This window comes from Topomyia yanbarensis, chromosome 2 (assembly GCF_030247195.1).
Source record: "Topomyia yanbarensis strain Yona2022 chromosome 2, ASM3024719v1, whole genome shotgun sequence".
Taxonomy (NCBI): Eukaryota; Metazoa; Arthropoda; class Insecta; order Diptera; family Culicidae; genus Topomyia; species Topomyia yanbarensis.
Genome location: NC_080671.1, coordinates 274,740,098 through 274,765,666, shown reverse-complemented (window position 1 = coordinate 274,765,666; position 25,569 = coordinate 274,740,098). Strand labels below are relative to the sequence as shown.

At 37.0% G+C, this 25,569-nt stretch overlaps 1 protein-coding gene across 4 annotated transcripts in view; it reads left to right on the top strand.

Annotated features, from left to right (window-relative positions):
- LOC131683167 (homeobox protein unc-4-like) overlaps window positions 1–25,569 on the top strand; it is a 1,134,581-nt gene that overhangs the window by 523,478 nt on the left and 585,534 nt on the right. For all 4 annotated transcript variants that reach the window (XM_058965002.1, XM_058965003.1, XM_058965001.1 and 1 more), the window contains one exon: window positions 14,050–14,228. In XM_058965002.1, the coding sequence (XP_058820985.1) occupies window positions 14,050–14,228 (179 nt within the window). The remainder of the gene's footprint in view (window positions 1–14,049; window positions 14,229–25,569) is intronic.

Sequence of the window (25,569 nt, the reverse complement as noted above, 5' to 3'; positions counted from 1 at the left end):
CCCCCTCCCCCTCCATCACTCTCTCTCTCTCTCTCTCTCTCTCTCTCTCTCTCTCTCTCTCTCTCTCTCTCTCTCTCTCTCTCTCTCTCTCTCTCTCTCTCTCTCTCTCTCTCTCTCTCTTCGATCGCATCTACCTAGCTATTTCTGTATCCATTTCTAAGTTGCGTGAAAAGATCTTCTGCCAATCTGAAATATTTATTAATTGTAATTGCGAAGGTTTGAGAAAACAAAACTATTTTTTGTCTGCTGCTACATCAACTCAACTTTAATTCGATTGTATTCGAAGCCTGTATCTATACTATAATTAAGGAAATTTATGGCTATATCAGAAAATATTTGGCTTAACGGGATAATATGAAAGTTTGACGATGGAAATTTTCAAAAGAGACATTCCACGTGCGATATTTAAACTATTCGTATCTCTATTGAATTTTGAATGAAATATATGCTCAAAGACTGAAAGCTGAAGCCAGCAGGATTGGACTTGCCATCAACGTTTCGAAGACAAAATACATGAGAGTAAGAGGTTCTAGAGACGACAATGTGAACCTCCCATCCCGAGCTCGGATTGACGGTGACGAAATCGAGATGTTCGACGAATTCATGTATTTGGGCTAACTGGTAACCGACGACAATGATAACAGCAGAGAAATTCAGAGACGGATCTTAGCGGGAAATCGTGCCTACTTTGGACTCCAGAGGACGCTCCGGTCGAACATAATTCGCCGCCACACGAAATTGATCATCTTCAAGACGCTGATTAGATCGGTGGTCCTCTACGGCCACGAGACCTGGACTATGCTCGTGGAGGACCAACGCGCCCTTGGAGTTTTCGAACGAAAGGTGTTGCGTACCATCTATGGTGCCGTGCAGATGGAAGACGGAACGTTGCGCAGACGAATGAACCATGAGTTGTATCAGCTGCACATTCGTTGTATTGGTACGAACTTTCATGAAAAATGACGGATCAAGGACAAAAAATATCCACAAATTAGATCCAGGAAAATAAGTCTCCCAAAGTACCCACTCTCGATGGGGTATGCAACTACAATGTGTCTTCTAACTTATCGTCGTCCATATTTGGATATACTGAGTAGTTTGAACCATTTCTTTTTCACAGTATTGGTCTGTATAGGACTTATTTATCCATATTTCCTGCACGAGAGTTTCGAACGAAACAATATGAAAGCTATAAGGATGAATGGAAAGAGACTGCATTGCATTCAACTGAATGCACGGCTTTTATGCTATCGACATAGCCTAGACATTTCACACTATTTACTTCAATGCAAATAAAAGCTTTGAAATATCTACCTGTCTCATTCACGAATCGCATTCTCCCTCTGTCGTTCTCTGTTCAAGGGGCTTGAAAGCACATATGACCTTGTCTCACTTTACTATATTCAATTGCGCGTTATAATACTGGACCAGTAATTTCTATTCTGTACATGAATCTTTTTTTCAGGAAAATATGTGACAAAAAAGTAAACTTCGAATTCCAAAGCAAATTGAACGTTCCAGGTTCCTGATAACTTATTAAGGTCCAACAATAAAGTAAAAACACCATATAGTCTTAAAACGCCGCCTTCAAGTAAAGAAGTATGAAAACAAAAAGAATAAAACCAAAAAACGATGGAAGTCCTAGAAAGTCCATTGCATATATATTAGCCTTTTCTCAGAAGATGGGATTTTAAAAAAACATTTCAAAACTTGCTGATGCAATGGTTCTCAAATTCGTACAATCCGGTTTATTCATTTTCTTTATTCAAAAATGTTTTGAGCTTCAAATATATTTCCATTTCATTTTAATTAATTATTTCATTCCACATCTTTTTATTCGTTTTGTTCATCTGCGTTCATTTTACTTATATTTTTTGTTTCATTCTTTGGATTCACTCTGATCAGTTTATTCATTTTGTGCATTTTACTCATATCATTCATTTAACTTATTTTATTCATTGTTTTCATTGTATACATTTTATTCATTTTTTCCAGTTTATTCATTTTGTTCAGTTTCTTCATTTTAATAATCTGACTACTTTTTCAGTTTTAATCATTTCATCCGAATAATTTATTTGATTCAATTTATTTCTTTATATTAATTTATAACATTTTATCATTGTTCAATTTTTCATTTTAATCAATGCGTTTAATTCTGCTCATTTTCTTCTTTTTATTCATTTTATCACTTCAGCTCATTTTGTTTATTTGATTCGTTTGTTTTATTTATGCATTTCATTAACTTTTTTACTTTATTCATTTTGTTTATCCCTTCTTTTTATTCATCTGATCCATATCATTAATTTGATTCACTGTATTCACAGGATGAATTAAATCAATTTAATTCATTTAATTCATTTGATTAATTTGATTCATGTGATTCATGTGATTCATTTGATTCATATGATTCATATGATTAATTTGATTCATTTGATTCATTTGATTCATTTGATTCATTTGATTCATTTGATTCATTTGATTCATTTGATTAATTTGATTAATTTGATTCATTTGAATCATTTGATTCATTTGATTCATTTGATTCATTTGATTCATTTGATTCATTTGATTCATTTCATTCATTTGATTCATTTGATTCATTTGATTCATTTGATTCATTTGATTCATCTGATTCATTTGATTCATTAGATTCATTTGATTCATTTGATTCATTTGATTCAATTGATTCAATTGATTCAATTGATTCATTTGATTCATTTGATTCATTTGCTTCATTTGGTTCATTTGATTCATTTGATTCATTTGATTCATTAGATTCATTTGATTCATTTGATTCATTTGATTCATTTGATTCATTTGATTCATTTTATTCATATCTTTAATTTTATGCATTTCATGTTCAGTCATTCGTTTTATTTCATTCAATTTGTTAGTATGAGTCAATTTATTCTATTAATCTTTTACCTATTTCTGAATATTATCTTAATTTTTATGTAATAACCTAATCTAATTTGATTCGTGTATAGTATAATTTTGATTTCCATTAATTTTTCTACTCATTTTATGAATTTAAAAACCTATTGTTTCATTTTTTGCTTTACTTTTTTCCGAGGCCCGGAGGGCCGAGTCTCATATACCAATCGACTCAGCTCGACAAATTGAGACAATGTCTGTATGTGTGTGTGTATGTGTGTATGTATGTATGTACAAAATTTCATGTAATTTTCTTAGCAATGGCTAAACCGATCTTAATGAAATTAGTTTCAAATGAAAGGCATAACGTTGCCATTTGACACTATTATTTTTGATTTTCGATACGTTGTTTACTTTCTGAGATATGGGCGATTTTGTCAAAACACAGCAGGTTTTTTGCAAATAACTTTCGAACAGTACAATATTGTTCCACTAACTGCACACAAATAGAAAGCTTGTAAAAATACCTTTCTAACAAGCTATAGATTGTCTAAATCCGTGCACGAGCAGCGGAGATATTAAACATTTTGTATTTTTAGTCCTTGCTTACCAATTTCCACTAATTAAAAATGAGATTGTTTCATACAGAGTATTGCTTTACTGGTGTTTTAGGGGCAAAACTAAAATAATTTTGAATTTCGGGGTATGAAAACACATCTACGTGATTCAAGGAATTCGATGTTGAGAACATTTTGTGAATTACCTTTATAATAAATTAACTATTTCTCAAAAATCAATATATTAGTTCACTTCAAAGACAAAATAATGTGTTGATAAAGAAACAGTGAGTTCTAGTATTTATTCCTTGGATTAGATATTGCGTTCAATCATGAGGTAAATGTTGGATTGTATATCAATACACAGATCAACAAGTAGTTCACCTAGTAGTGACATCAAAGATTTCTCATATAATTATACTCGTGGCGTCATCGAAAGCAACTGTATGTTTGAAGCCCAAAAATCTAGCGAAAATTTAGATCTTTTGCAAGATTTAGGTTATACCGGTTATGGCGCAAAAATTACTACTTACATTATTTATGATAAGAATGTAAGAAATCAATATATCATAATAATATACCTATAAAAATAATGTCACTGCATTAACCAACATTTGACATTCCTCAACCCCCCTCCCCCTCCATCACTCTCTCTCTCTCTCTCTCTCTCTCTCTCTCTCTCTCTCTCTCTCTCTCTCTCTCTCTCTCTCTCTCTCTCTCTCTCTCTCTTCTATCGCATCTACCTAGCTATTTCTGTATCCATTTCTAAGTTGCGTGAAAAGATCTTCTGCCAATCTGAAATATTTATTAATTGTAATTGCGAAGGTTTGAGAAAACAAAACTATTTTTTGTCTGCTGCTACATCAACTCAACTTTAATTCGATTGTATTCGAAGCCTGTATCTATACTATAATTAAGGAAATTTATGGCTATATCAGAAAATATTTGGCTTAACGGGGTAATATGAAAGTTTGACGATGGAAATTTTCAAAAGAGACATTCCACGTGCGATATTTAAACTATTCGTATCTCTATTGAATTTTGAATGAAATATATGCTCAAAGACTGAAAGCTGAAGCCAGCAGGATTGGACTTGCCATCAACGTTTCGAAGACTAAATACATGAGAGTAAGAGGTTCTAGAGACGACAATGTGAACCTCCCATCCCGAGCTCGGATTGACGGTGACGAAATCGAGATGTTCGACGAATTCATGTATTTGGGCTAACTGGTAACCGACGACAATGATAACAGCAGAGAAATTCAGAGACGGATCTTAGCGGGAAATCGTGCCTACTTTGGACTCCAGAGGACGCTCCGGTCGAACATAATTCGCCGCCACACGAAATTGATCATCTTCAAGACGCTGATTAGATCGGTGGTCCTCTACGGCCACGAGACCTGGACTATGCTCGTGGAGGACCAACGCGCCCTTGGAGTTTTCGAACGAAAGGTGTTGCGTACCATCTATGGTGCCGTGCAGATGGAAGACGGAACGTTGCGCAGACGAATGAACCATGAGTTGTATCAGCTGCACATTCGTTGTATTGGTACGAACTTTCATGAAAAATAACGGATCAAAGACAAAAAATATCCACAAATTAGATCCAGGAAAATAAGTCTCCCAAAGTACCCACTCTCGATGGGGTATGCAACTACAATGTGTCTTCTAACTTATCGTCGTCCATATTTGGATATACTGAGTAGTTTGAACCATTTCTTTTTCACAGTATTGGTCTGTATAGGACTTATTTATCCATATTTCCTGCACGAGAGTTTCGAACGAAACAATATGAAAGCTATAAGGATGAATGGAAAGAGACTGCATTGCATTCAACTGAATGCACGGCTTTTATGCTATCGACATAGCCTAGACATTTCACACTATTTACTTCAATGCAAATAAAAGCTTTGAAATATCTACCTGTCTCATTCACGAATCGCATTCTCCCTCTGTCGTTCTCTGTTCAAGGGGCTTGAAAGCACATATGACCTTGTCTCACTTTACTATATTCAATTGCGCGTTATAATACTGGACCAGTAATTTCTATTCTGTACATGAATCTTTTTTTCAGGAAAATATGTGACAAAAAAGTAAACTTCGAATTCCAAAGCAAATTGAACGTTCCAGGTTCCTGATAACTTATTAAGGTCCAACAATAAAGTAGAAACACCATATAGTCTTAAAACGCCGCCTTCAAGTAAAGAAGCATGAAAACAAAAAGAATAAAACCAAAAAACGATGGAAGTCCTAGAAAGTCCATTGCATATATATTAGCCTTTTCTCAGAAGATGGGATTTTAAAAAAACATTTCAAAACTTGCTGATGCAATGGTTCTCAAATTCGTACAATCCGGTTTATTCATTTTCTTTATTCAAAAATGTTTTGAGCTTCAAATATATTTCCATTTCATTTTAATTAATTATTTCATTCCACATCTTTTTATTCGTTTTGTTCATCTGCGTTCATTTTACTTATATTTTTTGTTTCATTCTTTGGATTCACTCTGATCAGTTTATTCATTTTGTGCATTTTACTCATATCATTCATTTAACTTATTTTATTCATTGTTTTCATTGTATACATTTTATTCATTTTTTCCAGTTTATTCATTTTGTTCAGTTTCTTCATTTTAATAATCTGACTACTTTTTCAGTTTTAATCATTTCATCCGAATAATTTATTTGATTCAATTTATTTCTTTATATTAATTTATAACATTTTATCATTGTTCAATTTTTCATTTTAATCAATGCGTTTAATTCTGCTCATTTTCTTCTTTTTATTCATTTTATCACTTCAGCTCATTTTGTTTATTTGATTCGTTTGTTTTATTTATGCATTTCATTAACTTTTTTACTTTATTCATTTTGTTCATCCCTTCTTTTTATTCATCTGATCCATATCATTAATTTGATTCACTGTATTCACTGGATGAATTAAATCAATTTAATTCATTTAATTCATTTGATTAATTTGATTCATGTGATTCATGTGATTCATTTGATTCATATGATTCATATGATTAATTTGATTAATTTGATTCATTTGATTCATTTCATTCATTTGATTCATTTGATTAATTTGATTAATTTGATTAATTTGATTAATTTGATTAATTTGATTAATTTGATTAATTTGATTAATTTGATTAATTTGAATCATTTGATTCATTTGATTCATTTGATTCATTTGATTCATTTGATACATTTGATTCATTTGATTCATTTGATTCATTTGATTCATTTGATTCATTTGATTCATTTGATTCATCTGATTCATTTGATTCATTTGATTCATTTGATTCATTTGATTCATTTGATTCAATTGATTCAATTGATTCAATTGATTCATTTGATTCATTTGATTCATTTGCTTAATTTGGTTCATTTGATTCATTTGATTCATTTGATTCATTTGATTCATTTGATTCATTTGATTCATTTGATTCATTTGATTCATTTGATTCATTTTATTCATATCTTTAATTTTATGCATTTCATGTTCAGTCATTCGTTTTATTTCATTCAATTTGTTAGTATGAGTCAATTTATTCTATTAATCTTTTACCTATTTCTGAATATTATCTTAATTTTTATGTAATAACCTAATCTAATTTGATTCGTGTATATTATAATTTTGATTTCCATTAATTTTTCTACTCATTTTATGAATTTAGAAACCTATTGTTTCATTTTTTGCTTTACTTTTTTCCGAGGCCCGGAGGGCCGAGTCTCATATACCAATCGACTCAGCTCGACAAATTGAGACAATGTCTGTATGTGTGTGTGTATGTGTGTATGTATGTATGTACAAAATTTCATGTAATTTTCTTAGCAATGGCTAAACCGATCTTAATGTAATTAGTTTCAAATGAAAGGCCTAACGTTGCCATTTGACACTATTATTTTTGATTTTCGATACGTTGTTTACTTTCTGAGATATGGGCGATTTTGTCAAAACACAGCAGGTTTTTTGCAAATAACTTTCGAACAGTACAATATTGTTCCACTAACTGAAAACAAATAGAAAGCTTGTAAAAATACCTTTCTAACAAGCTATAGATTGTCTAAATCCGTGCACGAGCAGCGGAGATATTAAACATTTTGTATTTTTAGTCCTTGCTTACCAATTTCCACTAATTAAAAATGAGATTGTTTCATACAGAGTATTGCTTTACTGGTGTTTTAGGGGCAAAACTAAAATAATTTTGAATTTCGGGGTATGAAAACACATCTACGTGATTCAAGGAATTCGATGTTGAGAACATTTTGTGAATTACCTTTATAATAAATTAACTATTTCTCAAAAATCAATATATTAGTTCACTTCAAAGACAAAATAATGTGTTGATAAAGAAACAGTGAGTTCTAGTATTTATTCCTTGGATTAGATATTGCGTTCAATCATGAGGTAAATGTTGGATTGTATATCAATACACAGATCAACAAGTAGTTCACCTAGTAGTGACATCAAAGATTTCCAATATAATTATACTCGTGGCGTCATCGAAAGCAACTGTATGTTTGAAGCCCAAAAATCTAGCGAAAATTTAGATCTTTTGCAAGATTTAGGTTATACCGGTTATGGCGCAAAAATTACTACTTACATTATTTATGATAAGAATGTAAGAAATCAATATATCATAATAATATACCTATAAAAATAATGTCACTGCATTAACCAACATTTGACATTCCTCAACCCCCCTCCCCCTCCATCACTCTCTCTCTCTCTCTCTCTCTCTCTCTCTCTCTCTCTCTCTCTCTCTCTCTCTCTCTCTCTCTCTCTCTCTCTCTCTCTCTCTCTTCTATCGCATCTACCTAGCTATTTCTGTATCCATTTCTAAGTTGCGTGAAAAGATCTTCTGCAAATCTGAAATATTTATTAATTGTAATTGCGAAGGTTTGAGAAAACAAAACTATTTTTTGTCTGCTGCTACATCAACTCAACTTTAATTCGATTGTATTCGAAGCCTGTATCTATACTATAATTAAGGAAATTTATGGCTATATCAGAAAATATTTGGCTTAACGGGGTAATATGAAAGTTTGACGATGGAAATTTTCAAAAGAGACATTCCACGTGCGATATTTAAACTATTCGTATCTCTTTTGAATTTTGAATGAAATATATGCTCAAAGACTGAAAGCTGAAGCCAGCAGGATTGGACTTGCCATCAACGTTTCGAAGACAAAATACATGAGAGTAAGAGGTTCTAGAGACGACAATGTGAACCTCCCATCCCGAGCTCGGATTGACGGTGACGAAATCGAGATGTTCGACGAATTCATGTATTTGGGCTAACTGGTAACCGACGACAATGATAACAGCAGAGAAATTCAGAGACGGATCTTAGCGGGAAATCGTGCCTACTTTGGACTCCAGAGGACGCTCCGGTCGAACATAATTCGCCGCCACACGAAATTGATCATCTTCAAGACGCTGATTAGATCGGTGGTCCTCTACGGCCACGAGACCTGGACTATGCTCGTGGAGGACCAACGCGCCCTTGGAGTTTTCGAACGAAAGGTGTTGCGTACCATCTATGGTGCCGTGCAGATGGAAGACGGAACGTTGCGCAGACGAATGAACCATGAGTTGTATCAGCTGCACATTCGTTGTATTGGTACGAACTTTCATGAAAAATAACGGATCAAAGACAAAAAATATCCACAAATTAGATCCAGGAAAATAAGTCTCCCAAAGTACCCACTCTCGATGGGGTATGCAACTACAATGTGTCTTCTAACTTATCGTCGTCCATATTTGGATATACTGAGTAGTTTGAACCATTTCTTTTTCACAGTATTGGTCTGTATAGGACTTATTTATCCATATTTCCTGCACGAGAGTTTCGAACGAAACAATATGAAAGCTATCAGGATGAATGGAAAGAGACTGCATTGCATTCAACTGAATGCACGGCTTTTATGCTATCGACATAGCCTAGACATTTCACACTATTTACTTCAATGCAAATAAAAGCTTTGAAATATCTACCTGTCTCATTCACGAATCGCATTCTCCCTCTGTCGTTCTCTGTTCAAGGGGCTTGAAAGCACATATGACCTTGTCTCACTTTACTATATTCAATTGCGCGTTATAATACTGGACCAGTAATTTCTATTCTGTACATGAATCTTTTTTTCAGGAAAATATGTGACAAAAAAGTAAACTTCGAATTCCAAAGCAAATTGAACGTTCCAGGTTCCTGATAACTTATTAAGGTCCAACAATAAAGTAGAAACACCATATAGTCTTAAAACGACGCCGTCAAGTAAAGAAGCATGAAAACAAAAAGAATAAAACCAAAAAACGATGGAAGTCCTATAAAGTCCATTGCATATATATTAGCCTTTTCTCAGAAGATGGGATTTTCAAAAACATTCCAAAACTTGCTGATGCAATGGTTCTCAAATTCGTACAATCCGGTTTATTCATTTTCTTTATTCAAAAATGTTTTGAGCTTCAAATATATTTCCATTTCATTTTAATTAATTATTTCATTCCGCATCTTTTTATTCGTTTTGTTCATCTGCGTTCATTTTACTTATATTTTTTGTTTCATTCTTTGGATTCACTCTGATCAGTTTATTCATTTTGTGCATTTTACTCATATCATTCATTTAACTTATTTTATTCATTGTTTTCATTGTATACATTTTATTCATTTTTTCCAGTTTATTCATTTTGTTCAGTTTCTTCATTTTAATAATCTGACTACTTTTTCAGTTTTAATCATTTCATCCGAATAATTTATTTGATTCAATTTATTTCTTTATATTAATTTATAACATTTTATCATTGTTCAATTTTTCATTTTAATCAATGCGTTTAATTCTGCTCATTTTCTTCTTTTTATTCATTTTATCACTTCAGCTCATTTTGTTTATTTGATTCGTTTGTTTTATTTATGCATTTCATTAACTTTTTTACTTTATTCATTTTGTTCATCCCTTCTTTTTATTCATCTGATCCATATCATTAATTTGATTCACTGTATTCACTGGATGAATTAAATCAATTTAATTCATTTAATTCATTTGATTAATTTGATTCATGTGATTCATGTGATTCATTTGATTCATATGATTAATTTGATTCATTTGATTAATTTGATTAATTTGATTAATTTGATTAATTTGATTAATTTGATTAATTTGATTAATTTGATTAATTTGATTAATTTGATTAATTTGATTAATTTGATTAATTTGAATCATTTGATTCATTTGATTCATTTGATTCATTTGATTCATTTGATTCATTTGATTCATTTCATTCATTTGATTCATTTGATTCATTTGATTCATTTGATTCATTTGATTCATTTGATTCATTTGATTCATTTGATTCATTTGATTCGTTTGATTCATTTGATTCAATTGATTCAATTGATTCATTTGATTCATTTGATTCATTTGATTCATTTGATTCAATTGATTCATTTGATTCATTTGATTCATTTGATTCATTTGATTCATCTGATTCATTTGATTCATTTGATTCATTTGATTCAATTGATTAATTTGATTCATTTGCTTCATTTGGTTCATTTGATTCATTTGATTCATTTGATTCATTTGATTCATTTGATTCATTTGATTCATTTGATTCATTTGATTCATTTGATTCATTTGATTCATTTGATTCATTTGATTCATTTGATTCATTTGATTCATTTGATTCATTTGATTCATTTGATTCAATTGATTCATTTGATTCATTTTATTCATATCTTTAATTTTATGCATTTCATGTTCAGTCATTCGTTTTATTTCATTCAATTTGTTAGTATGAGTCAATTTATTCTATTAATCTTTTAACTATTTCTGAATATTATCTTAATTTTTATGTAATAACCTAATCTAATTTGATTCGTGTATATTATAATTTTGATTTCCATTAATTTTTCTACTCATTTTATGAATTTAAAAACCTATTGTTTCATTTTTTGCTTTACTTTTTTATTTCGATCGTTTTGTTGATTTCTATAATTTATTCAGTTTATTCGAGATTTTATTCGTGCAAGACTAGAAACTGTTTTCATCCCACCTCTAGTTGGGTGCCTACTTCTCGTTAGTTCTGCAAACTAATCCAATAGTGAAATGTGTAAGAAATGTCTCATCTCACTGCTAGGTGGATTAACCCGGTTTTTTTATTTACCCGACGTTAAAAATTTTGTTCATTCGTCAAGCACCTCCCGTATCTGATTGAGTTGATTAGGTGCTCCCTATTGACGGTTCTGCCCGGGATAGATTGACTGATGTATAGGAATTTTGGCACTTTCCATTTTTGTTGTTTTTTAATAGTGTGCTATTGAACTACAAAAACAATATAGCAGTAAAACATAATTTCAGTTCATTGTTTGGTAATAAACAGACGAAAATCTGTTAATAAATAACAAAGTTATTTGCGTTCAAAATAGTGACGGAAAAACGTGACAGCGTTTCATTTTAGATTTTAGAACGACACCTTGCCCCAGATAGTGCAGCAAGACATTTTTAATGTCAAAAAATATGAATTTTATTGTTGCCGGTATACCAGAATTGACATAATTTAGCAAACCGTAATTCACGAAATGACTAGATGAAAACGAGTACCGATTAATTTTACATGAAAGGTGTGGTTCCCATGCGCAGTGCCATAAAATTACACTTATCAATATTTCTTACAAACTCTATACACAGCTGGCCAATAAAATAGGTGTGAGATAAAAATACATAAAATTTTGAGTTTACTCTAAAAATATTTTTTTATTCCAATATTTTATAGTCGTAAATATGGAAAAGAACACTTTTATTTGTAAATTAATTGTTTTGCTTTACCGGAACTCTCTCTTCCCCATGAAATCCAAAACAGCACCTGGTCAATGAAATAGGTGTATTGTAATTCATTGTATTAAAAATCCAATGATTTTAAGACTTTAATATTTTTAACAACTAGTAGCCTATGTAACCTCCCTTATTCAACCAAATTTTATCCATTCGCCTTGGCATTGAGTCATTCAAATGCTGATAAGTTTCCGTTGGCATAGTGTACTTTTAAGCTGCTTCCCACAAACGACCCTTATTTCTGAAATTTTGACCGGATAGCTTCTTTTTAACTTCATTTCGTCGATTTTCTACGGGATTAATGACAGGAGATTGGTAGGGACCGAAATTATAGTCACTTTATTATCCAGAAATCATTCCTTTACATACTTCGATGTGTGTTTTCGATCAATATCTTGCTGAAACTGCCATATAAAGGCACGTTATCTTTGGCATAGGACTGCATGACATCCTTTAGGATGTTCATCCTTTAGCCTTGCATTCGAATCTTGCCATTATAGCGGTGTTGCGAAAAATAGGACCTGCGTCATTCCACGAAAAGTAGCCCCAAACCTCATTGTTCTCGTCTCCGTGCTATACCATATTTTGCGTGTGTCGCAGATCAAACTGTTAGCACTTTGGACGTCTGACGTTTCGTTTTGCATCGGAGGAAAACAGGTTTATCTTTGATTCATCCCTCCGAAGGATATGTCCCCATTTTTTGTTCCTTCTGAACCAGGCCCAATAACGGTGTTGAAAAGTAAATTGCATATTTCTGCGAAGTCTTTTGCTTCGCAATAGTGGAACCTTTTTGGCAATTCTTTCTGGAAGATTGGAGTTTTACAGCCTACGGCGAGCTGTTCTCAGACTTACCACATTTCAAATTTGTGCTGTAATAGTCCTGGATGACGCGAATGAATCAGATTTCGCTAATAATGAAATACAATGGTCAGCTGCTGTAGATGTTTTCTTGGGTTTTTTGTGTGTTTCTTATTTCGAAGGTTTTAAGGCATTTGTAAAGAAGTTTTCGGAATGCCAAAGTGTATTCGCGATTTATTTGTACGTCTTATCTTCTTTAACAAAAATTCTTAGCAAAGCTAGTTCCACTTGAGTACAGTGAGATGCTCGACCCATTCTATAACAAATCTTTGACTTATTCAACATTTAAATACATTTATTAGCACGCAGAATACAAACTTTACCAAATTAAACATATAATGGTATTGAGTAAAATAATAACCAGTTAATATATTTCACACACCTATTATATTGACCACACAAAAAAGCCTGTGGCAGTCTTGTTTTGCATCTTGACGAAGATTGCAAATATAATCAGCGCCAACAACCCACTAGTAACTTGACAGATACCAAGGCTTGTGTGTGCGGTAGGTGTGACTGAGACTGCTGTATCTTGGTATGTGTAATTGAGAGAAAAACAAAATAATCTATAACACGCCTATTCTATTGGCCAGCAGTGTATGTGGAGTAAAATTACGTGATTTGCGAAATCGAACGTCATGTAAAATAACAATCAAACGCAAAACTATGTCATTTTTCTTGCTCGTATGTGTCAGGATCAGGACACAAAATTTGCACGATTTTTTCTAGGTGTGATATCAACTAAAAGAACCGTCAGCTAAACGATGTTCATGATTTCAAAAGTTTTGTCGCGATTTTAATTAGAAAAGTTACGCAATCTATCTGAAAATCGTTGGTAATGTCCTGTGTTGACGATTTTGTGTCAAAATCAAACACATGCATAAAAAGATTATTAAAAATTTTTCATTATATTTCAATTTAAGGATCGACTGCCGACGGAGAAGATGAAAGTAGTGCTTCAAAACGGAGGAGATCAAGAACGAACTTCAATTCCTGGCAGTTGGAGGAGTTAGAACGAGCTTTTGCGACAAGCCACTACCCAGATGTGTTTATGAGAGAAGCGTTAGCTATGAGGCTAGATTTGAAAGAAAGCAGAGTAGCGGTAAGAAACAAGATGTATTTTTAAAAAGCCTACGATTGTATGACATGCGACATTTTGAAACACGTGCGGGGGGGGGGGGGGGGGGGTAGTAATATGAAATGTTAGCCAACATGTTTTAGCAAAGAAAAGAAATAAAAACGTTTTTAATCTCCCTAGCAATGTAATGAGACATTTACCATAACTCTCTTTCGTTTCTTGAATTTAGATATACAAGAATTAATTTTTTTTTTAAATCGTTAGAAATCTGTAGCACCATGTTCAGACATATGATGTATTTTTATAACAAAAAACCTAACTGTATTATTTTATTATTTTCGTCAAGCATATGTAGACTACATAGAATGGTATTACAACATTTACTTATACTCTGTACATTATTTCTACGTTTAAGTTGAAATGCAAATTTGTTTTCTAAAACTGGAGAGGTAAATTATTTAACAATTTTCATTAGAAGGGCCAGAACATTGTCGGGGCATTTTTAACATAGTTTGTCGAACAAAATTGTTCTTGGAATAATTTATGGGTTCATAGATGACGGCTACGTACATGAAATTTTATAAGCGATGGTAAGGATACGGATTGGTCACGTCGTGTCGTCGATAAAGTAAAGCATGGCAAACTCGTGGCGTTTTTTTAGTGTTTGAATGTTGATGCAACGTGCTTTATACGATGGAAAAGGGAATATCGTCCAGTTTAGTTCACGAAGCGCAAACAAAAGAAACTGTTCTTGGACCGAAGATGCCTTGATTGTACAGGGTGTTTAGAGAGGGCTTAAGCTATAGTCCTAATCAAAATTATCTTGAGTTCCATTCAAGATAAGCACATTCCCACTTATAATCAATATTCTTCAGTCAGTAAATTTGTTATTCTGGTTCCAATCACAGCAAAATTTATATCTCAATCCACAAATTATCAAAAATAAATTCCGCAAATCGTCAACTTTATGACGAAATTGATATATGTGTCACCGATACTGCAGAAAAATTGATGATTTAATTGTCTTCAAAATTATAGCTAAAGCGTTTAATAAAGTCCAGCATACTATATGCATTATTTACATTTTTCTACAAATTGGTTTCCAAAGTGTATGATGTATTTGGGGATATTTGAAGTTTTTCTGCTGAACGTAATTGAGTTACATTACTTTACGTTGTAAGTAGAACGTACTCCCAAATGATAGCTATAATATCGCCACAGATGTCAATATAATTTCGTACGGATCTCTTATATGGTTCCGGAAACATAAACTAAACCATCCGGTCACATATAAAATTTCCATATAAGCCGGAGCTCAAATTTCAAAAATCGAATTCGTATTTTTGATGCCAAACATCTTTAAAATGCATGAAACGTCGATATTTTGTTATCTCGAAAATTTTTTCATGAAAATCGACTTTTTGGGACTTTACCGATTTCGCTCCTTTTTGCCTTTCTCAATAGAAATGTATTGCAATTGCTCTGAAAACCGACTTTTTAACGGAGGCCCGGAGGGCCGAGTGACATATACCATTCGATTTAGTTCGTCGAGTTCGGCAAATGTCTGTCCACAAATTATCAAAAATAAATTCCGCAAATCATCAACTTTATGCCAAAATCGATATATGTGTCACCGATACTAAAGAAAAATTGATGATTTATTTGTCTTCAAAATTATAGCTAAAGCGTTTAATAAAGCCCAGCATATTATATGCATTATTTACACTTTTACATTTTTCTATAAATTGGTTTCTAAAGTGTATCATATCCTTGGGGATATTTGAAGTTTTTCTGCTGAACGTAATTGAGTTACATTACTTTACGTTGTAAGTGGAAGTAGACTTTTGCAACACCATATGTGGAATATATCGATATCGTTTTGGAATATTTCAGCGTCATTTATTTTTTACATTGAAAATTTCATATTGTCTGCATATATAAGCATTTTGCGACGTTTGAGTATAAAAGTGATGTCTTCTTCGAACCTAAGTGGGAACCTTTCGGTACACCAGAGTTGACACGAATTGATTCGAAGAGTATATTCTGAAAGCGAGCTGTTTGTTGGCATTTCGTAACCTTCCGGGAGTAGTGTTAACAAAATAACACGAGCACTCTCATCGTGCAATGAGTACACATTTCACTAACTTTATAATAAATCGAAAACTGTTGCATATGGAACCAAATGATGTACTACAAAGTTATAAAGCAAGTAAAACTTCAACGATTAGAACAATGTTTAGATAGAAATTACTCCATTAGGGGGCATTGGTATGTTTCTAACAATCACAACTCGTATTAAAATAAATAATAAATTTCAAAATAATGGTTCTTAGTGGTGTCCCGATGATATTTCACATGGTTTTGCCTTTCTCAATAGAAAGGTATTGCAATTGCTCTGAAAACCGACTTTTCAAAGGAGGCCCGGAGGGCCAAGTGACATATACCATTCGATTCAGTTTGTCGAGTTCGGCAAATGTCTGTGCGTGTGTATGTATGTATGTGTGTGTGTGTATGTGCGTCTGTGTGTGTATGTGACCAAAAATGTCACTCATTTTTCTCAGAGGTGTCTTAACCGATTTTGACAAACTTAGTCTCAAATGAAAGGTGCAACGTTCCCATAGGCTGCCATTGAATTTCTAATGGATCCGACTTCCGGTTCCGGAATTACAGGGTGGTGAGCACAATCACGCAGAAAATGTCGATTTTAATAAATTCTGCAATGAATGTATAAAGGTGAAATTTTTTCCAAAATATGACCACAACTGTTTCGATTTGTAGTATTAGGTCACTAACATCCATTCAACGTCTCTTTGGCCACCATCATCGGTTCCGGAAGCCCCGGCGGAAGTATCTAAATTCAGAATAACAGTCACATCGGTTTCTCGGAGATGGCTAGACCGATTCAACCAAACTTAGTCTCAAATGAAAGGTATTGCGCCCTCGTAAATGGCTATTAAATTTCATCCCGATCCGACTTCCGGTTCTGGAGTTACGGGTTGTGCCGTGCGATCACATAGCAAATTGCGATTCAAACCGATACTCCGATGAAAGCAAAAAAGGTAAAAATTTAGCTAAAATGTCTCTCAAACAACTTAAATTTGCAGTTCTAGATCACCAACGGCCAACCAAACTTTCGTTGACTATATTGACCACCATAGACGATTCCGGAAGTGCCCTTGAAAAACCGCCATCTTTCAAAATTAACGAACTCACATCAGTTTCCCAGAAATGGTTGGGCCGATTTTCACAAACTTAGTCCCAAATTATAGTTATAATATCCCCACAGATGTCTATAAAATTTTGTACGGATCGCTTATACGGTTCCGGAAATATAGACTAAACCGTCCGGTCACATATGAAATTCCCATGTAAGCCGGATCTCAAAATTTTTGATGCCAAACATCTTTAAAATATTGTGATAAATTCTACAATGACTGTATAAAGGTAAATTTTTTTTCCAAAATATGACCACAACTACTTCGATTTGTAGTATTAGGTCACTAACATCCATTCTTTGGCCACATTGGCCACCATCATCGATTCGCAACAGCAGTCGACGCTCTCTTGCACGTATAGTCGACATGGCTGCCGAAGGTCAGCTTGTCGTCTATAATGCCTCCGAGAGACTTCAGACTTCGCTGTGAAGTGATCGCGACTTCTCCCACATGGATAACTGCATGTTGTGCCGACTTGCGGTTGTTGACGATAACTACCTCCGTCTTATGATGAGCGAGCTCCAGGCCTCTCGCGCTCATCCATTCCTCCACCGTGCTAATCGCGTGTTCTGCGGTTAGTTCTACCTCAGGAATTGACTCCCCGTAGACCTCCAAGATTACGTCGTCGGCAAAGCCGACGATCTTGACCCCAGGAGGGAACTTCAGTCTCAGAACCCCGTCATACATGGGGTTCCATAGCACCGGGCCTAGGATCGAGCCCTGCGGGACTCCGGCGGTAATCGGAACCCTTTTCTGACCGGCATCGGTCTCGTATAGCAGTGCGCGGTTTTGGAAGTAACTTTCCAGGATCCGGTACAGACCCACCGGTAGGCTAAGCCGGTGTAACAAGAGCGCGATGGCATCCCAGCTTGCGCTGTTGAATGCGTTCTTCACGTCAAGTGTCACTAACGCACAGTATCGAATACCTCGCCTTTTTCGTTGGATCGCTATCTCGGCAGTATTTATCACTGAGTTGAGAGCGTCCACTGTGGACTTACCCTTCCGAAAGCCAAACTGGTTGCTTGACAAACCGTCCGTACCTTCCGCGTACGGGGTGAGCCTGTTGAGGATGATCCTCTCAAGCAGTTTGCCAGTCGTGTCTATCAAACAGATTGGTCTGTACGCCGATGAGTCGCCTGCCGGCTTCCCGGACTTCGGCAACAGCACCAGTTTCTGCCTTTTCCATCTATCGGGGAAACGGCACTCGTCAAGGCATCTCTGCATAGCTAGCCTGAACATGTTCAGGTTCGCTATGATCGCTGCCTTGAGAGCGTTGTTTGGAACTCCATCCGGCCCTGGAGCTTTGTTCATTACTAGGGATTTAGCCACTGCGAGTAGTTCTTCATTCGTCACTGGAGCCACCATTTCGACCGTGCCCGCACTGTCTCGTAGTGCAGGTGGCCAGGGGCTTGTGGCTCGAGACGGGAAGAGTACTTCGATAATCGTTGCCAACCGGTCCGGAGACCGTTGTGGGGGTGAGGAGCCCCCTTTGGTCTTGACCATCACAATCCGGTAGGCGTCACTCCACGGATTCGCATTGGCACTCTCACACAGGTTGTCGAAACACGCTCTCTTGCTGCTTTTAATAGCCTTGTTAAGGGCTAATTTCGCAGCTCGAAACACTTCACGGCGGTTCTCTCTTGCATCCTCGGTGCGAGCTCTTTGCATCCTACGTCTAGCTCTGAGGCAGGCTGACCGTAGAGCTGCAATCTCGGCACTCCACCAGTATACCGGGCATCTACCGTTTCTTGGCAGTGTTTTTCTCGGCATAGTGGCGTCGCACGCGCGTGATAGAACAGCTACCAGCGCATCCCCGCTTAGACTGTCGGTGTTGGCCTCCAGTCCCAAGGCCGCGGTGAAAGCTTCGCTGTCGAAGTGATTGGACTTCCACCCGCTTACCTGACAGGGATCTCCCGCCCTCGGATGCTGCACACCATAGTTGATCTTAAAGCGGATTGCTAAATGATCGCTATGGGTGCAGCCTTCGTCTACCCTCCATTCCATGCCTGGAGTCAGACTCGGGCTGGCAAAGGTCACATCAATCCACGCCTCCACTCCGTTTCTACGGAATGTACTAGCGGAGCCATTATTAGCTAGCACAGTATCGAGTTTCGCAAGCGCTTCCATTAGCGCTTGACCCCTGCTATTTGTACAGCGGCTGCCCCACTCCACTGCCCAAGCGTTACAGTCTCCCGCTATTACTACCGGTTTCCGGCCCACTAGGTCCGACGAGAGCCTGTCGATCATCTGGTGGAACTGTTCTATTGGCCACCTTGGTGGGGCGTAGCAGCTGCAATAGAACACAACATTGATCTTGGCAATCGCCACACCCTCGGCGGAGGGGTGTATTACCTCTTGAACCGGGAACCGTCCCGTTGTACAGATTGCCACCATTCCAGACCCGTCCGACACCCAATTGCCGTTGCCGACAGGGATGCTGTACGGGTCTGATAAGAGGGCGACATCTGTCCTCGACTCCGAGACCGACTGCCACAGCAGCTGTTGGGCTGCTGCACAATGGTTAAGATTTAGCTGTGTGACTCTCACGGCTTCTTCTTATTTAACTCGATGAAGGGACACGAAGGTCCGCCCATAGCATGTTTATGGGCTTGCTTCTTAGCGGTGCAGATAAGGCACTTATATGCCTTAGTGCACCCCCGCTCTTTATGTCCCTCCTCGCCGCAGCGACGACATAATTTGCTCCTATCTATGCCTTTGCATTCGTATGCTTTATGGCCGGACTCAAGGCACCGATAGCACCTATCCACTGAAGGCGGCTGGGATATACTAATAGGGCATACCGACCAGCCGATCTTCAGCTTCCCTTTCTCGGTAACCTTTTTGGCATCCGCCTTCAGAAGCCTGAGGTAGGCTACTTGGGTGCCAGAGGGTCCATCTCTCAATCGCACAGAGGCCCGCTCGATTGTGACGTCGCAGTGCTCCTTAACGGCTGCGACGACGTCTTCTGCGGTCGTGAACTCGTCCAAGTGCTTGCACTGGAGAGTTGTTTCCGCACCTAGCAACCTGATTTGGGCGCCCTCACCAAGGACCTCTTGGGCAAAGGCCTTGTATACTGCACTTGATTGTGCGCCTCGCTTCAGCACCAGAAGCATCTCTCCCGTGTTAGTGCGTCTTACGCTACGCACATCCAACCCAAGGGCTGAGAGGCTTTCGGCCGCCTTCATCGATTTTAGGACATCGGCGTATTTGTCCTTGTCGGTTTTTAACCACAAGGCTTCGCCTCTGTCCTTGGCCTTCTTCGCAGGCCGCGGTACCTCCGGTGTTGGTACCGGCTTTTTCTTGGTGACCAGCGTCCAGGGGTTTGAGTCCCCCTGCCCCGGTCGTGCCGGGTTGCTGGTACCATCGCTCTCCGTCGCGAGGTCACTCTCGCCCTCGCTTACCTCGCCCAAACGGCGTTTGACCTTGACGGTTGCACGCCGAGTGGTGTCGGTTTTGGCACCCTCGCCTGGCGACTTCCTAGGGCGCTTCGCGTTCGATGCCGTCTTGCGATTGCCCTTTCCTTTTCCCTTCGAGGGGAACTCGGTTGCCGCTCCGATCGACGTGGCTGCTTCGTAGAAGGTAAAGGCCACTGTCTGTGAGCCTCTATCGACCTTCTCTCTTTCCTCCCTATTGGAGGCCACTGTCTGGGTTTCTCTGTCGGGCCTCTCCCGACCTTCCACCCTCTTAACATAAGCCTGCTGTTCCTGTCTTGCGACACGAACAGCTTTCCGGAGCTCCATGAGGCTCAACTTCAACTCCTTGGCTATATTCTGCTTTCCGCTAGCGAAGTCGATTATAGAATCGAGTTGCTTCGCTACTTTGTGCATCGCAGCTATTGGCCCCTCCGATGCATTGGTAGGGCTATTGCCTACCGCTGCTGGGGGGTCACTGGTGCTTTCGGATTCAGCACTCAGCGCTCCACTACTCTCCCCACGGGGGGGAGACCTCGCCAAACCACCTCTAGCGAAGGGGTTTGGCACCTCCGTTTGTTTTGTATATTTATTTTTGCTCTCCATATCAAATCCCACGAGTCGCGCGAGAAATAAATGTCCGCCACACCAGAGCTCCGCATTAGCGTGGTAAGGGACGCTTACTGTGGGGATTGCCCAGGTACCCCACAGGCTCCGTTAACGATCGAGCATCTTTTTCACCCCCTCGATCACTCATCCCTCGGCACGGGTCGCTTCACGCCTTGGAATTGGGGTTATGCCCTACCTTGCTTTACGTGGTGATCTCGGCCCGGATCATCACAACCATCCTCCTTTACCAGGGCTTTGGACCTGTAGCTCTGGTTCTCAATAGTTCCATGTACGTATGTTATTACAGACATGCTACTATTGAGATCCGTCATTCGCTAGCGGAGTTATGTGCGTCTGTGTGTGTATGTATGTGTGTATGTATGTGTGTGTGCGTCTGTGTGTGTATGTGACCAAAAATGTCACTCATTTTTCTCAGAGATGGCTGAACCGATTTTGACAAACTTAGTCTCAAATAAAAGGTGCAACGTTCCCATAGGCTGCTATTGAATTTCTAATGGATCTGACTAGGGTTGGGAAAACCGGAGCATTTTAAAAAACCGGTATTTTCGGTATTGAAAATGAAAAAACCGGTAAAACCGGTAAAAACCGGTATTTAAAAAAATACAAACTGTGTAAACAAAATAATCGCTCAACGTACAAAGCCAATTGGGCATTTGATCATTTAACAGAGAACATGATTGGTTCTTATAGTACTTCAATATTGAATAAGCTTTATGAATGTTGATTTGATTACTCTTATGGTATTATGATCTTTTTTTAAGTCCACATTCCGATCATGAGTACAGTCATCCATAATTTCAGAGGAAAATGTCGTCATGCGGCATCTCTCCCCTACAATTGGGAGAGATGCCAGGTTCTAAATAAGGTATATCCACAAACTAACGGACCTGACACAGTGACATATAGGATTATGGGTCTATTTATCTATATAATTAAGCAGGCGATATGTATCTAAGAATTAGTTACCTCTATTTATTCTTTAAAATTTCAGGCACTCATTTTCGTGAACGCATTGATTTGTAGTGATGTCAATATTGGGATAAAAACGAAAATTTCAAGGAAATAATTCTTTTTTTCAAAATGAATCTTGCAAGAACAAACGTATGTTATATAAACTCAGTTTAGGAGAAACAGCCTAAACTGCTTTTAAAGAACCCCTACTAACACATAGATATATATCGCTCGTACAAACATACAGATAAATAGTACCCTTAATGAAGTTGCTCAAATTTAACCGTTACACAAGGTTGCGAAAGAAATATAAAATGCTGAATTATTTTTTTTAAGGAATGGTAGTACCCCCTTAAGAAAAGCGTAAGTGCTAGCCAATTTGTAGGTATAATCAAACTTCAGGAATCTCAGCTGGACACCTAATCACAAAAACATCAATGAGGGCTGAAAAATACTTTTGGTCACCATGTCTCAGACTGTGACCACGGTGTGGCGTCTCACCCGCACATGCGGCATCTCTCCCGCAGTGACCTTTTTTTAATTGTTCGTGAAAATTTCACAGTATTTTGGGGACTTGTCGCAATTAATAAAAATGATTTTATCGAATATTGATTGGTTTACTTTGATGCAGGATTGATTTTCAGAAATGTGCGACATCTCTCCCCAAATTACCCTAACCTCATATGGACTACCATTCCAAAGTATTGGTTTGTATTGGCCAGCTTGGAAGTTATGTGTAGTACCAGATACGACAAAAAATTCACCATCCTGCACTCAACAGACCCTAGTATCCTTTGCCTACTACCAAAATATCACTCTTATACTCGTATAATCAGTATCAATTTAGTTGGGTACGCAGCACTGGGCACGTCTCGAGGCGATCAACGAGTACCGACAGCAACACTACATCTCTGCGGCGATAGCAAGCAACATGCACGATGAAACGCACAAAGCAAAATACCAATACCCAACCGGTTCAGTCTCTACAGCGAGAGCGATCGACAACCGCCGGCAGCAATGTTGCAGCTCTCGCAGGATACGATCTTGACATTTGTATAACCGAAGATCACGAGAAAAAGGAATTAAAATCTGGAATGCTTAGATTTAGACTTATAAAATTCAATGCGAATAAAGGGGGATTTCGGAAGGTGGTAGATAAAACACTACTGTACAGTTGGAAGTCTAAAATCGGCTATCTATTCTCGTTCGATTATAACCATCAGGTTATACTTTCTGCCACAGAAAATAAACTAAGGTTGGTATACAACAGTACTTCCCCTTCGGAAGTGATTTCGATAATTAACATATTCATATTCTTCTTAATAGACTGAATTCTAGGTTAAACAATTCATGTTGCACAATTCCGATGTACAATATAACTTGAAACTATTAAATATTTACCACCATGTTTCTGGTTGTACAGTGATGGACAGAGATTTAGCACATTTACATATATTTCCATTTCAGTGCATATGGAGCGGGTTATAGTTACTTCAGTTTCAAAGACCTTGTATGCGTGCAGTCTACCAATCCTTCTTGTAGTTGACTTAGTGAGTGCTGCTATATTCTGGTTGTAGCGATCATTCTGAGGAAACACGTGTTTTGTGGTTAAAAAAGTGTGGACAAGTTTTTTGTGTCTATTTCCTGACTAAATGAAAAATATAAAACAAACTAGCTGCACAGTGATCGGAAACGCCAAAAACATGAACTTAATTCATTAAAGGTCAAACCATCGAATATATTCGCAGGGTGTCTTTGGAGGAATCGTTCGTATGAATATTCCCCATAATCTTGTAACAATTGAAATTAGGCATGGCTTACTATGATCGAGCTAAAAAAACTTTTTATACTGACGAGATGGAAAGTTGGTGTCTTTGATAAAGTTTTAGGAATGCTCATAGTGAAGAATTTTGTTGAAAAACTTGAGCTTGTAGGAGTAAAGGTTATCGATTTATAAGACGTTTTCTATGACAACTCCCTTAAATCTAGTTTTTTTAATATAACTTTTTTCATTGTGACTTTTCGTGCAAACTATATATAACACAAATGTGTAGGTATCAAAACTACATAATATTGTCGAAGATTTAAGGGGGTTGCCATAGAAAACGCATTATAAATCGATAAACGTTACTCCTAAAAGCTCAAGTTCTTCAACAAAATTCTTCAGTATGAGCATACCTAAAACTTTGTCGAAGACACCAACTTTCTATCTCGTCAGTATAAAAAGTTAATTTTTTTAGTTCGATCATAGAAAGCCATACCCATTTTTTATTTCGATTAGAGAGGTTTAACCCCTTAAGATCATTCGCCTCTTCGGGTTAGAAAAATCTCTTATGAAAAATTTCTAACCCCATGTGCGGGGTCGGGACTCGGGACACCCAGGTGCACTGCGTACATGGGAATCGATTTACCAACTACGCTACGCCCTCCCCATATGCTTAATTTTAATTGGTCGGTGTTAAGTCAGACCGGACTAAGTCGCAAAACATAAAAAATGAGATAATAATAGCATTGGATAAAGATATCGTCAGCTACATTCGACTTTTGACAGATTTGAAATACGATACAATAAACAAGAATTATGGCAAAAATTAATTTTCAATCATAATGTAAAGGATTAAACTTAAACTTATTAACTATAAACTCGTTTTTCTCGAAATCAATATTTTGTCGCTTAGTCCGGTCTGACTTAACACCGACCAATTGTTATCAGATTGTGGGGAATATTCATACGAACAATTCCTCCAAAGACATTCTGTGAATATATTCGATGGTTTGGCCTCTAGTGAATCAAGTTCACGTTTTACATTTCTTATAACAGAAATGTATAGAATTCGCTCAAACTTTCAAGATTTTTTCCGAGGCCCGGAGGGCCGAGTCTTATGGGGTTTTCGATTGATTGGCAACCGGTGTAGTGGAGTGCACTGAAACTGCACCGTTTTTGCACTTTCTAGCAGAAGTGCAGAAAACTGGTTATGTTCCATTGACACTTCTGCTAGAAAGTGCAAAACCAGTGCAATCCACTACACCGGTGTCAATCAATCGAAAATCCCATTATATACCAAGCGACTCAGCTTGATGATTTGGGACAATGTCTCTCTCTCTCTCTCTCTCTCTCTCTCTCTCTCTCTCTCTCTCTCTCTCTCTCTCTCTCTCTCA